This window comes from Molothrus ater, chromosome 3 (genome assembly GCF_012460135.2).
Source record: "Molothrus ater isolate BHLD 08-10-18 breed brown headed cowbird chromosome 3, BPBGC_Mater_1.1, whole genome shotgun sequence".
Taxonomy (NCBI): Eukaryota; Metazoa; Chordata; class Aves; order Passeriformes; family Icteridae; genus Molothrus; species Molothrus ater.
In genome coordinates this window covers 100,407,332-100,420,843 of record NC_050480.2, presented here as the reverse complement: position 1 = coordinate 100,420,843, position 13,512 = coordinate 100,407,332, and the positions used below count along the sequence as shown (strand labels likewise).

The window sequence follows — 13,512 nt, the reverse complement described above, 5'->3', positions numbered from 1 at the left end:
AGTACATTGTAGTTCTGTGGGGGTAAAGAAAAATCAAGCTTCAAAAAGCTTCATGAAAAGCTCAACAAATAATGCAAGTATTCTCAAACAAAGATAAAATCCAAGTACTTCGTATAGCAGTCTTTGTAGCTTTAATCCCTCGTTCTTTACCATGGCAAAGAAGATTTCATAAACTCTTCTGGATCTTACAGGAGAAGGAAAGCTTGTGTTTGCCTTCTGCTGGCTTTGCAGTCCTGTAAGAAACTACAGATCCAGATGCAATGTTGGCTTTACGAACCCTCAGAACGAGTACCCAAATACATCAAATCTTTTCTTTTTCTCTGGGCTCCTTCAGACTGCAGTTGCACTATGTCCAAGTGTCCATTTTTGTCTCACATCCTCGCCTTACCTTGGCTGTAGTCTGGTAGCTGTTGGCAGCAGAATTGATTGCTTTCCGTGGACCTTTCTCCATGGGGTGATTTATTGTCTACAGCAGGAAAGGCACTCAAGTTCCAGAATCAGGGCCCGTCCATGGATAAAGGGACTTAAAGTAGGCACCTAGGTATATGTCAGACTCTGAGAAGAGTGGGAAAGCTTACAACTCCTGCCTAAACCTTCTGATAACAAAACAGCAATTCTCAGATCTTTGCAGGATCAAAACCGCATTGGTGTAATCCAGGTATCCCCTTAGCACTTGCTCTGAATTTCTAAATAGTCATTTCAGTCATCTTCTGATCATTTGATCATTATAAAAACATGTGAAAATAGGTTTTTTTGCATATATTGATTGTACTTTCAAGATTCAGTGTAAATCTCTGGATCCTAATGCAGTAGTCCCTAGAATATATTTATTTGTTATAGATTAGTCAAAAATCTATGATCTACTGTAAAGAAACATTTTTTCATTCAGTTTTTAAGGGAGAACGTTATAGTTGGTATCCCTTTGGTTGTGGAAAGCACTGCACAGACAGATAATGGCTCACTCTTAGGAGAAGGCAGCACCTGTATTCTTTCCTGAGAGCAGAAGGTGCAAAGTTAACACCCTAAGCAAGTCTGTCCCAAATTTAACCCAGTGACCTACTGCATGCCTCCCCGCTCTTCACACATTAATCACTGCAGACACGTTCCAAAGGACATGCCAGTTTGTGTCCCAAGGAAGGATGAAGGATGTTTTGACCACCTGCTGACTTGCAGCAAAGATGAAAAGCTTGCATTTTAGGGGGTGAAGCAAAGAGAGCAGATTTTTCCCATAACAACTATGCAGTATGACAGGAGAAAATGGGATCAGGTTGCTTTCCCAGCCTCTGCAATTTGTGTAGTCAAAGGTGTTCACAGTGGTTTTGGCCATAGCCTCTCAAGCAGATAGAACTGCTTCCACTGGTTCTGCAGATAGGCTGGAAAAGCAGTAATTAGTACAGCTTAGTGAAGGAAAAGAAAAAATTTTGAGAGAGAACTTTCCTGTTTGCTTATTTGTGGATTTTTTTTTGTGACTGTTTTTTGGTTTTTAATTTTTTCTTTTTTTAAAAAGTGAAAACAATGCTCATTTTATAGCAACCAAAATTTAAAGTACAGAGCTTCAGGACTGAATTCCACTGGAGCTTTAAGCTTGAGAATAAACATAAAGAAAATTAATTATTTTTATACAAATAACTTGTTAACATAATCTTTGACATTCAAAGGCTGCTGAAAGGACCTGCACAGTGCTGTTGTTCATAATTTGTAGTTTCCAAACTTTGGTGGCATTAGGGCAATATCAGCTGTGCCTTTGTTGTCATAGTCATGCTAACAAAAGAGATGTCAAATACAGAGGCACCTTCTTTACCATCCTGAGATACTGTCGTACTGGCAAGTGACCTGGATATTTGACAAACCATTTGTACATCTGCAATTCCATCATTTCAGAGGGCATTTCTGCAGTGTGAGTTACACATATATGGACACATATGCCCACACCAGTACACATAAATTACTTAAAGGTTTAGGAAAAAGGGGGAAGCCATAACACTGTATCACTCCTCAAGCAAAACCCCCAAATAGTAATTTAAAGCAAGAAAAGCAGTGGGCATTTGCCAGAATTTCCAGCCCCTGTTTGTGTGGAGACCTTAAACTTTTTCAGAGAGCTTACGAAGCTGGAAGGCAAAATAAAAACAAACCACTGTTTCATTTTTCCCTCTCAGATTCTTTAATCTGGCAATCCAGCTCACCCAAGAACAATCCAAAAGGTTATGTCTTTTTCCAAGGTCCTGAAACCATTGACTACTTCAGAAGAACATAATGTGTTGTTTGTTGTGCTTGGTGGTTTCCTGGCAGTGTTTCAGTGTTGGGCATTCCCCATTCTGCTTTGAATAAGCTATTTTGAGTAGCAGACTTAGTTCCAGTCCCCTTCACCGTGGCCAGCTACTGTAAAGAGCAATGTGAAAGCTGTGAGAGGAGATTTTGTCAGGAAAGAGTTCTATGTTTCTCACTTTCCATGTTCATATATGTCAGTCAAGTAGCTTCTGAGAAATAGGGATAGCAGACAGTTTTTGTGTTGTTCCTCCTGTTTTCCTACCTGGTCTATGTGGAAGATGTCCCTGCCAACAGCAGGGGAATAGTAACTAGATGATTTTTAAGGTCCCTTCCAACCCAAACCATTCCATGAATCTGTCTTCCCCCACACATCTACTGTGCCTCTTTCCTGAGGGCATCATCAGTTTATTTACAGAACATTGAAAATTCATGTTAAATTAAGCCTGACTCACTCAGTGTATGAAAATTAGTAGTATAATTATATAATTTTTACTGAGTCATAAAAACATTCATGTGTATACTTTGCCTAGTAGGCCTGTATAGAATTTATAGGTCAATGCATATACGGTGTGTAAACATTATTTGCATGTTAACTAAGGTCCCTAAAGAATGTGAGCTCTCATTACCTTGTTCATCTGGGTTACTCTCTCAAGAAACAATAGCAGCACAACCCTCTGAAATCGAGAAATAGGTTTTATCTCTATATGGAACATAAATCTGTTTGGACTCGTCAAAGCAACCTCCACTGGGAATCCCTGACTCATCATGGTGGTACCAATCTCTGAACAACCTGAAGCACAGTTTCTTTAGACTAGACACCTGGGGTTTAAATAAACATTCATCACGGAGACTACAGGCATCCTGACAGTACTTTAAAGAAAAAAAAGATTCAGTGTAGACATGAAGCTGTGGTACAGTTTTGCTCGTGTGTTCATTCTACCAATAGCAAAACCATTGTGAATAAAAATGCTACAGATTAAAGTTATATTCAGCAATTCTGTTTAAAGGTCTGCAGGATCAGAGTCCCTCTTTTGGTTTTTTTTTTGCTTTTGTAGGGGTTTTTTGGGTAGGTTTTTTTTTGTTTTTTTTCTGCGCAGTATCTATCCAGTTGTGCTGTAGGGTCTAAGTTTAGTATAAGAAAAACAGTGAGTGACTTTGCAGTGGGACTTAATTTCAACATCAAAGCCTCTGTACTGTGATGATAAATGAGCTGTTCAGAAACAGCCATTCCACAGTCTGCAGGATACATCCCTATCCCTGTCAGTTTAGCTAAGGAAGGTGTATCCAGTATTCTCATCTCCATTTGGAATCCATGTGAAGCTTGGAGACATGGTGCTCATGGCCCAGCCCTGCAGCCAGCTCAGGCATTGATTCTTCTGCCCACTGCCTGTGGTGTAACCCATGGGGGACCAGTTTGTGTTCCTTGAAGCACTTGCTATTCTGCTGTTCAGCAATTCCAAGGGTGCTCCCTGGGCTGTGGACGCTCAATGTGTTGGAGCCACGCAGCCTCCTTGGCAACAGGAATTCTTGCCTTTAGGAGACGTTAGCAAACATCTGCAGGGCCCTGCTGTGTGCCCAGCCAGACCTGCCTGTCTCGAAGGCCCATGGTTAAATTCTCCCTGGGTTTCTCTTAGCTGTCCCCCTTCCCACTCACAGTCCAGTGAAGGTCCTTCTTCAAGGCACTATGGTCAGGAGCACCAGCCATCACTCTCGGGAGCAGCACGTCTGCAGCTGCTCGTCAGGAATGTTCTGCAGTGTCTTTTCCAGTTGTCCATGTACATTCTGCTTTACAGCAGAAGCTACTTGATCACTGTGAAAAGTTCATCTCTTAAGACAATCTTGCTAATGGCCCTGGCACCCACAGTATGTTTGGCAGGAGGAAGCCCATGTAGCCTGGCGGCCCGCAAGTCTATTTTCAATTATCTGGGGTGCTCAGAGAAGAAGACATTAATATTGCTAAGGATGACATAGCAAATTACTACTGCTCCCTAACCTTTTTAAATTGCTAACACTGTTGTAATCTGTAATTACAGAAATCAGTGTGAGAATTGTGGCACAGTATAATTATCTTTCCTGATACTTTATTGCTGTATGAATTATTAATCAAAATCAGTCTTGTGTAGTATTTGCGGCAACTAAGAAGAATAATCTATAATTAAATTTCGTTGTTTCTATTTTTGTGCTGGTGTTTTATGATGTTGTAATTGATAATTAATTGGTTAAAAATTCGCACAATTCTTGGGAGTTTCATATGACTATGACTGCTCAGTATTCAGCATTTATTAATTGAATAATGGGCTCACTGAAGAGACCTTTGTATATAGTCTGCTGTCATTACAATGAGCTCTCAAAAATGGTGAATTAATCATTAGGCCTTTCAATAGTTTCTTTTTAAAGGAAAGCAGTGACAATATAATCATATCCTTTGTTGTTATAGCTACAATTGAGAGATCGTAATAACCAATTATAAGCATGGTCATTTTAGGAGCTCTGAAGTGTCAGTTATTGATAACTTTCTTTAAAAACAAAGTGTTGATTACACAGAACTAGTCTTTTCATAGAAAAAATATTAGGAGATGGGGAAGGAAGCCTGGAAAATTATTTTCCTCCCACTTGCCACTTAAAAACAGTGCATGTTTATCCCTAAAAACTGTCAAGTCTGATGTGCTTCTGCTGCCAATTGTCAGAAGTACAAGCTGCTCTCAACTTTTTTTCATTACTTTATCATCATTCTCCTCATTTTTTTCTGAGTACCTTTTGCTAAATTGTTAGGAGGGAAAAAAACAATAGAAAATGTCAGAACAAAAGAGCATTTTTTCACATTCTCTGCCTGAATCTCATTGAACAGAAATACTGTGAGACATTTATGTGCAAATCTGTAATGCAGACTCCAGCTACTGCTGACCAAAGAGCCTTAGATGTGTTCAAGCTGGCCACTTGAAACTGTTCCTTAGATTCTTCTGCTGTTAGTGGAGCTGATTGAGAGAATGTGAACTGGAACTAAAAATACTCTCAGTTCAGTATTGATCCTCTCTTAACACGATAAGGAGAAAGTTGGGAGTTGCCTTGCATAGCAGGACATAAAATGTGATTTCCAGCTTATGCTTCCAAGAAAAACCTGTGGTTCATTTTACACCAGCTCAGGCACTGCAATTCCTAAATGAGGAATCACAGTGTTGTCTGTTGGCTTCTGTATTAAAATGTAGCATTACAGACATAATGAGGAGAAACTGATAAACCTTTTTAGACCTTTGCAGTGAAGTTGTTGGGAGTCCTCTGTGCTCTGTTATAAATGTGATGTCCTGTTTACATTGCTTAGGGTACAAGGAGGGGGATGAGACAATGCCTTTAGGTCCCTCTTTTCCCCCATCTTTGCTGGTGGTTTGCCACAGACAGACTACAAAGATGCTGCTGCTGCAGTTTATACACCTTTTTATTAGTTGAATTTAGCATTGTGTTGCTTCTCATGTCCTAAGCCAGCTGCTCTGCTGGAGTCACTGGGTTGTGGGAGTTCCTGGTGTCAGTGACACCCATCACATGTAATCTTTGGACAGATGTTCTTTGCTGCTTGCCTTCAACAACCTGGTCCCACACAGCTTCAGTTCCTGTTTGAGAAAGGGGAGCACCAGGCAGCATGTCCATTGCTGTCTCCCACAGCTGGGGACACGGGATGCAAAGGTCTAGTAAGCAGTAGATTTGGGGTTTTACAGTGGTTAGTAGGTCAGAAAGGATGGATAATACAAGGACATTTGTTGTTGGACAGTGGAGTATTGTCTGTGGAAATTGGACAGTGGAATATACATGCTGCATCATGTAAATATTCATCCCATGTAAACTTGTACTCTCAGTAATGTGGCTCTAGATATTTTTATTAGGAGTAATTAATCCTTTTACATATGGAGTGAATTCTTTGCCCAGTAACGTTCAGCAGTGGTCAGTTGTACATATGCTCTATTGCAGTGACTGTGAAATCTCTCAAGGAAAAACTAGAAAACCATCCTGTTATGATGATGGGGTACTATTTTGGTTTATTTCAATGGTCAGGTATCACAACCTCTCCAGGTAACTTGTTCCTCAGTTTTTCCTTGTTCAGTCTAAACCTCTGTTGTTTCAAATTGTTCCGAGTCTGGCTCGATCACGTCATGGACCTTGCAGGGGGAGTGTCAGGCTGCTGTTGGGACCCTGTATGTACATCCAGGCAGTCTGCCATCCTAGAATTAAGTGTGCCCAGCCTTGCTGTAGCTCCAGAGAGCAGAGAAGCTTGGGCACGTTGAGCAGCATGACCACAGCCAGATGTGAGCCAGCTTCTGAAGAAATTTCACTGCTAACATGCTGAAAATTGTCCCTGCATTCCTCCTCTATGGAATACAGTTTATCCTAAGTGATTTCCAGTCTGATGCAACTTCTCGGCTTATGGCAACTGAGTTTCTCTAACAGCCATTTCTAAAGGTTTTGTCAAAGAATTTCTGAAAGTCAACACTAATTACATGTACCAGTGTTCCTCACTGCTAATTTGACACACTTCAGGAATTCTAATAGAGCCCATCAGAGACATGACTTCCCCTTGCAGAAGCCATGCTGCTTTGTCACGATGATAATTTGCCTGGTTAAGTGCTCTGTAGCTCTGCCATGATAGAGATTTACCTTTTCACATAATTGGCCCAGTTCTGATGCAGGACTTTCTGGTGTGTCTTGATAAGATTTTCTCTCCCCTCCTGTTTCTCTTTAAAAACAGACACCACATTGCCTGTGCTCCAGTCTTGTGAGGCAGGAGCTGGTTTTTTGTGATAGGTAATGTATTTTTGGTAGCAGCTCAGTCAAAGTGTTTATGAGTTCCTGGAGAGTTTTGGATGAGCGCCAGCCAGTACAGACAATGTGCTGCAAACCAGAGTGATTTGGATGTTCCATGAGCAACATTTTTAGTCTCCTAAAAGGTTTTGTATGCTTCCTCCCTGCTGAAGGGTTTGGTGGGATCTTCCACCCATCACCATGGAAGGAACTTGTAAGCAACCTTTCATTTCACTTCACTGCAGTGGCTGGCCTTTACCAGCAACTTTTTTGGCTCGGTTTCAATGGTGCTTTCCTTGCCCACAATAGTTCATGCCAGTTTCTGGAAACTTTTGTTTCATAGAGGCTTTTTCTGGCAGCATGGTGACCTATATGCAAACAAATGCACAGCATGTTCTTTTGAGCCAGAGAAAGGCTTGCTAAGACATTCCCTTTTCAGTTTGAAGAAATACGAAGTGTGTAGCAATGATTTCCATGAATAAGGTTCTGCAAACTCAGCATAATACTGAATTCAGCAAAAAATGATGCAGTTTGAATTAACACTGTGTAAAAGGCTTGCAGCCCAGCTTGCCTCAGAGTTCAGAGATAATACCAGATCCCTGGGTCTTTTTATTCCAAGGATAGAGGAAAAAAAAGAATTGAATTCTTCTAATGTTCATGCTACTACATGCCAAAGTCCTACAGTGACCTTTTCTCTTTGCCCTCTAAACCCTTTCCCTGTGAAAATGAACAATATACTTCCCAGTGGAGGGTTTCACCATCTTGCACCTTTTCTGCAGGATAAAGCCCTCTTGGAGAGGAAACACCTCACGTCTGGAGGTCATGTGGTCAATGGCAGACCGTGGAAAAGGAAAAACTGTAAATCACTGCTGTTGAAATTAAAAGCTGATAAATGGTCCTGAGCCGTAGCCCAGCCCCAGTTTCCCTGTGCGCAATGCAGAGCTCTGGGTGCTTCCTAGAGCGGTCAGGGGCACGGTCAGGGGGAAGTCTGTGGAAGGCTGAGGTCACAGGTGCCAGACAGGGCATCCATGTGGATTCTCAGTGGCTGTGGGAAGGTGAATGGCAAGGACCCACCTTCAGGAAGCCTCTGGAGTCACAGCAGTAGCCTTGGGAAAGTATGATGATGTGAGCAGCGGGGTGCAGGTCCTTCCTGGGAGCACAGGTGCCATTTACAGCCCCAGCATCTCAGGACTGCACCACTCAGGTTTCCTAGCAGAGGAGACAGGCTTGCTTACCAGTGGGGAAATACACCATGGTATTTTCAGCACTTCACAGCACATGCAGCAATTTTTTTTTAAAAATACACTTGATGAGAGCTGTAGTTAAAAAGTGAGAAATTACTAATTAGTAACTAAGTAATTCGGGGTTTGATTCACACAAATTGCACTATTACTGTAAGAGAGGATTGCAATTTCAGGCTAGCTGGGGTTTGGTGGGTTTTTTCTAAGGCACTGAAAATATAATTGATGTGCTGTTCATTATCTGCCAGGTGTCGGGTTTCTTGTCCTTTTTTTCATCATCTGAGATATTACAGGCATAAGACATGCCTGGAAAATAAAGGGGGGAAAAAAACTTACTGCTTTCCCCTTTGCATTGTCATTTGCAACTCTCAGGTTTTCCCACTAGATTCTTCTTGTAAACTCTTTCATTTCATAGCACGCAAGAGTGACCACTTAGAACATCATTATAGTGCTATCGTTAGCATCAGAGTTTAGTTATACAGAAAGCTCTGAGTGAGATGAGCTGTCATTTTCTCTTTTACCTTGGTGGAGTGCTAATAGCATGATTGCTGTCAATTCTTCTCATTAGTCTCAATTTATACAGAGAATTTTATTTTTTTTAATTTCTAGTTAAGAAATCCAGCTGGTATAACTCAACCCCCCCCAAAGTGTCTCCCTCCCCTGCCTGCACGCAGATCAATTAGCAGCTATGTATCTTCTCTCTACGTGCTAAGTTGTTGAAGAGCTAATCTGTGTCCGTTGGTTGTGGGTTTTTTTCTGTTCATGTAAGCATTTCAGCTGAGTGCTCAAAAGTGTAGCATGAGTCAGCATAAAGATTGAAAATGCCAGTAAAAGAGAATCTGTAAGCATTCCATTAAGACTTCCAGTAATATTACAGTTTTGCTCTGTTGGAAAAAATACCTATCCTGTATAGAGTCATCATAGCCACTGGCTTAAAAATACTCATAAAAAGGTGGGAAGATGAACACCATTGAGAAGTTTAGTCAATATAAGTAACAAGTGTGTCCTCTTATCCATTCTTGTCTAGATGATTAGTGTCTTTCAAATGGCGCTGTAGGAAAATGGTAACCTAGTTTGAACTCACAGCAAGAGAAATAGTTTGAAGTCATGTTGTGTTTAGTGATGTGCCTGTATATTGCACTAGCAGAGGAGAATGCTGCAACAATCCACATTAAAAAGTAGCAGAGGAGGACTTTTGCTTTTACTTGGTACAGTAGTCAGGTATTTACAGTGCAGCAGTACTCTACCAAAATACCATCATCTTATCCTTAGCCCTTGATGCCTCTGAATTTTACTTCTCAGAAGGCAGTTGTTGTTCTCAATAAGGAAAAATAATTCCTTTGAAACGCTGCAGGTTTGTGAACTTGCACAACTCTCCCTTCAGCAGTAGGTAGAGTAATACATACCAATAATCCTTTTCCCCATGTAAGTCTGAAAACAAGTGGGTTTGGTTTGGGATATATAGTCTGTTCAGTCACAGGCTTTTACACCTTCCTACTCAGAGAAGTTGAAATGGGAAAATAATGCAAAAAGGATTTGGTCTAATGCTGGGGAAGATGTTTTTAGTAAATTAATTACTTCAGTGTATCAAGTGCAAAGGGGGTTCATGCAGTGTGGGGTACTGGGGGGAGCTGTTTCCCTCCACCATCACCACTGCAAATCCAGTCTCCATGTTCAGAGGCTTTACCAGTTCTACATGTGTCAGGAACTGCAGAACATCAGACAGAGAATTTCCCTGACTCAGACAGTAGCAATGGGTGTGTAATCATTCCAACCTCTGACATCATTCCAACCTCTGCTCTTCAGTCAGAAGATCCTCAGCAGGAGTAGCCTCAGCACCCATGGGCTGCCTGGGGCTGCACATCCATTCAGGTGAAGGGATTTTTTGGGTCTGTGGGTCTGGAATTCGGGAAGATCTACTCTTCTGTAAATGGCATTAAGCCACTGATGAAGGCATGTTGCTTTAGCCATGCATGGAAACAGATTTCTTCTGGAGCTGCTAAATATCTTTCTCTCCCTCTTAAGGCTTAAAATTCTGATTGAGAAAGTAAGTTGCTGTAGTCAGTGGCTTGTCTTTGTCAGGTAGAGTTCCACCTTGACTTTTACTTGAGCTGAGGTCTTCAGTGTGACTGTGTAGTGCTGCCTGTCTGCTGGAGAGCAGACCTAGGGGTTTGAGGGGTTTTTCCCTTTGATCTGAAAATATCAGAAGCAAGCACAAAGCCCTTTTTTTTTACCATTAGAAAACCCAACAGTTACTCTAGCTTTTTTTTTTTTCTAAAATCTTCTAAAATTTCCAATGTCCCCATGTTATTGCCATTACTAAACTGGAAATTGGAGATGCATAGTAGGTGGTTGAAGAAAAGCACCTTTCAGTCTATCTAAACCCTATTTTGGTTTTGAGGGGGGAAGCTGGTGGGGCAAGTAGGTAATCCAAGCATGACAGGGTGAAATCCAGTGGCATCAAACCAGTATCAATCATGGTGTCTTTCCCTAGGAACTTTCTTGGATTTAAGCATTAACGGGCTGCTTGGCTGTGGTCTTGAGGTATCCAGATATTGGGCTGAATCTCCCCATAGCGTACTCACCCAGGGACCGTGCTGCTCCTCACCACCTTGTTTGTGCTTTCTTCTCCCTTGTGCCCTGCAGGGTGTGAACGGCATGTCTGTGGATGAGAAGACTGACTCCCCCATGTATGTGTATGAGTCAACGGTGCACTGTACCAATATTCTCCTCTGCTTAAATGACCAGCGGAAGCAGGACATTCTCTGTGACGTGACGCTGATCGTGGAGGGGAAGGAGTTCCGCGCCCACCGGGCTGTGCTGGCTGCCTGCAGCGAGTACTTCTTGCAGGCCTTGGTTGGGCAGACGGAAAATGACCTGGTGGTCAGCCTGCCGGAAGAGGTACGGTATTGTCACCATGCCCCAGCGTAACAGGGTGCCCCTTCCTCCTCCTGGGGAGGAAAACCTCTGTGGTCTGCTGGGGTGCCCAAAGGGAGGGGGGCACAGGTGTCAGTGGCTGCCCCAGCACGGCTCAGGATGTGCTTTTCATGTTTGGCTGGGTTGCAAATCACTGAAGGATGGACATGTTCACACCATGCCAGCCTTATGATGGAGGTGAAGCTTTAGGATGCTTCAGTTCGCCTTTGTCACTGCTGCTGGAGGAATTGCACCCAAACATTTCATTACGTAGCCTCGTTCAGGGCAGTATTAGGACCCTTATATTCCTCTGCTCTTCTAGACAGGAAATTTGAAAGGAGTGATGTGACAGCTACATGGCAGGTTATTGTTGAAAAATCATTTGAGCTGTCATGTTGTTGGGAGTTTCATTGCTGTCCACCCCTCTCTGGCAGCTCATATCTTTATTCCACTTCTTTCCCCTTTCCTGCTCCTCATTCAGTCTGGCTTCCTCACAGCTCCCCTCATAAAGAGTTTGGGATTTAACCGTGTTTTCCCCCAAGAAACCATGAACTCAGTCTGTCAGAAAGCAGAGGTTTTGTCATGCAGCGTAGCTCCCACAGCAGGAAACCCAGGGACGTAGAAAACACATACCTCACTGGAAAGTTTACTTTATTTTATCACAGAATCTCACTGGCTGGCTTCCACCCCCACTGTAATTTCCTCACAGCCGTAGAGCTGTGACAGCACAGCTACTGTAGGGCACGCTGGTGGCTTTGCTGCCCACAGAGGGGAGGTGCATGCCTGATGGCAGCATCTCTGCTGCCTTGGCACTGCCTGCCCAGTGTCTCCAGCTGGGAAGGGTGGCATGAGGAGGGTGACAATGTACCCAGGACATTGTACTGCATAGCAGTCGCTCAGTGGGAAGGTGCTCTGGCATACGGATGGTTTTTCACCGTCTTTTGCTTAACGCCCTTGAGGAGGCATGGTGTGTTTTTAAACGATAACAGGTCCCAAAATGTCACACATCATTTTTCCCCCTCTGGTTTAGTTCTCCAGAGACTTCAGCAGCGTTGTAATGTTGTCACAGCACAAGCTGGAGAGCATTAGAAGTAGGTCACTGGCTGTGACTTCATGAGTCCTGACACTGAGTATTACTCATGAAGACATTCAACCCAGACATTTTGCATAGGAGTTTAGAGGACCTGCTAGGATGCACACTTTGATTCTGCAGTGTCCACTAATAATTTCCAGTGGAAGAATCAAGTCTCAGTCAGTTGCATGGCTTTCTTGCCACAAAGTAAGGGTAGGAGCAGAGAAGTGACAAAACATGCCCAAGGGTACAGAAGTGTGAAATTGCAGTGCTCTTCTATGAAGTCTTAGTGAAACCTCTGTGTATAATTCAGATCCTGTTACATAAAGAAAAGTAATGACATTCAAATAAGCACGTAGAAGAGTGACTGAGATGTTCAGAAGAATGAGCCTGGCCTAAAGGAGGAGAAGAAAGGACCATGGCAGGCTCATAGTGCTGGTGTGACAACTGAGATGTGCTGCAGCACATCTAGTTAGGCAGAGGAGCTGAAACAGCCGAGAGGAGAAATTTCTCTCTAATGCCAAAAGACACTAGTGGCTCAAGCATTGATTGGTTTCAACCGGCTGTCAGTAAAAGTAGATTGGAAATTAGAAGATTTCTAATGCCAGCAGCAGTGAGATGCTGAGCTGCAGGCCAGTGGAGGGGTCATGATGTGCTTGCACTTGGTCACCCAGTCCTATGTTAATATGACACTAAAGATTTAAAATACAAAGGTTTGTCTTTCTATGTGTTTTATATGGGATGCTGTCTAAGAAAAAAAATCCTCCAGTTCAACCATAAATCATTTCTATTTAAGTGAATCCTCTTCAAATACATGAAGTATTAGAGCTTTACATTTTAGAATGTATCTCAATGAAAGATCAAAACATTTTTGTGACTTAGGTTTACAGTGGCTGTTCTTATGGCTCCAGTGAAGCTCGTGGAGTTGCAGAAGTAGTGAACCTAGTTCTTAAGATTTTTCCAAGAACTTTGAAATTGTCATGCCTTACCCAAGGCAAACACTGCTACTTTGCTACATGCTTCTATTAGTAGCAAAAGAGCTACTAGAGCACAAGGGCTTTGACTTTCTCATCCTGGAAAAGAACTCTCTTGGCCTATTAAAAGAGATAATGACAGTTACCAATGTTTACTTGTACAAATATTTTATTTTCCACATGCAAATTAATTGCTACTAAACGCATTGAATCTTAGTTTTCTTATGGCTACTTTTCTGAAATAGCTGTGTGT

The 13,512-nt window shown here is 42.3% G+C and overlaps 1 protein-coding gene across 1 annotated transcript in view; it reads left to right on the top strand.

Moving 5' to 3' along the window:
• Positions 1 to 13,512, top strand: part of BACH2 (BTB domain and CNC homolog 2) — a 182,311-nt gene that overhangs the window by 127,037 nt on the left and 41,762 nt on the right. Inside the window, exon 5 of the mRNA XM_036380552.2 lies at positions 10,944 to 11,198. Coding sequence (XP_036236445.1) covers positions 10,956 to 11,198 — 243 coding nt within the window. The 5' untranslated portion in view covers positions 10,944 to 10,955. The remainder of the gene's footprint in view (positions 1 to 10,943; positions 11,199 to 13,512) is intronic.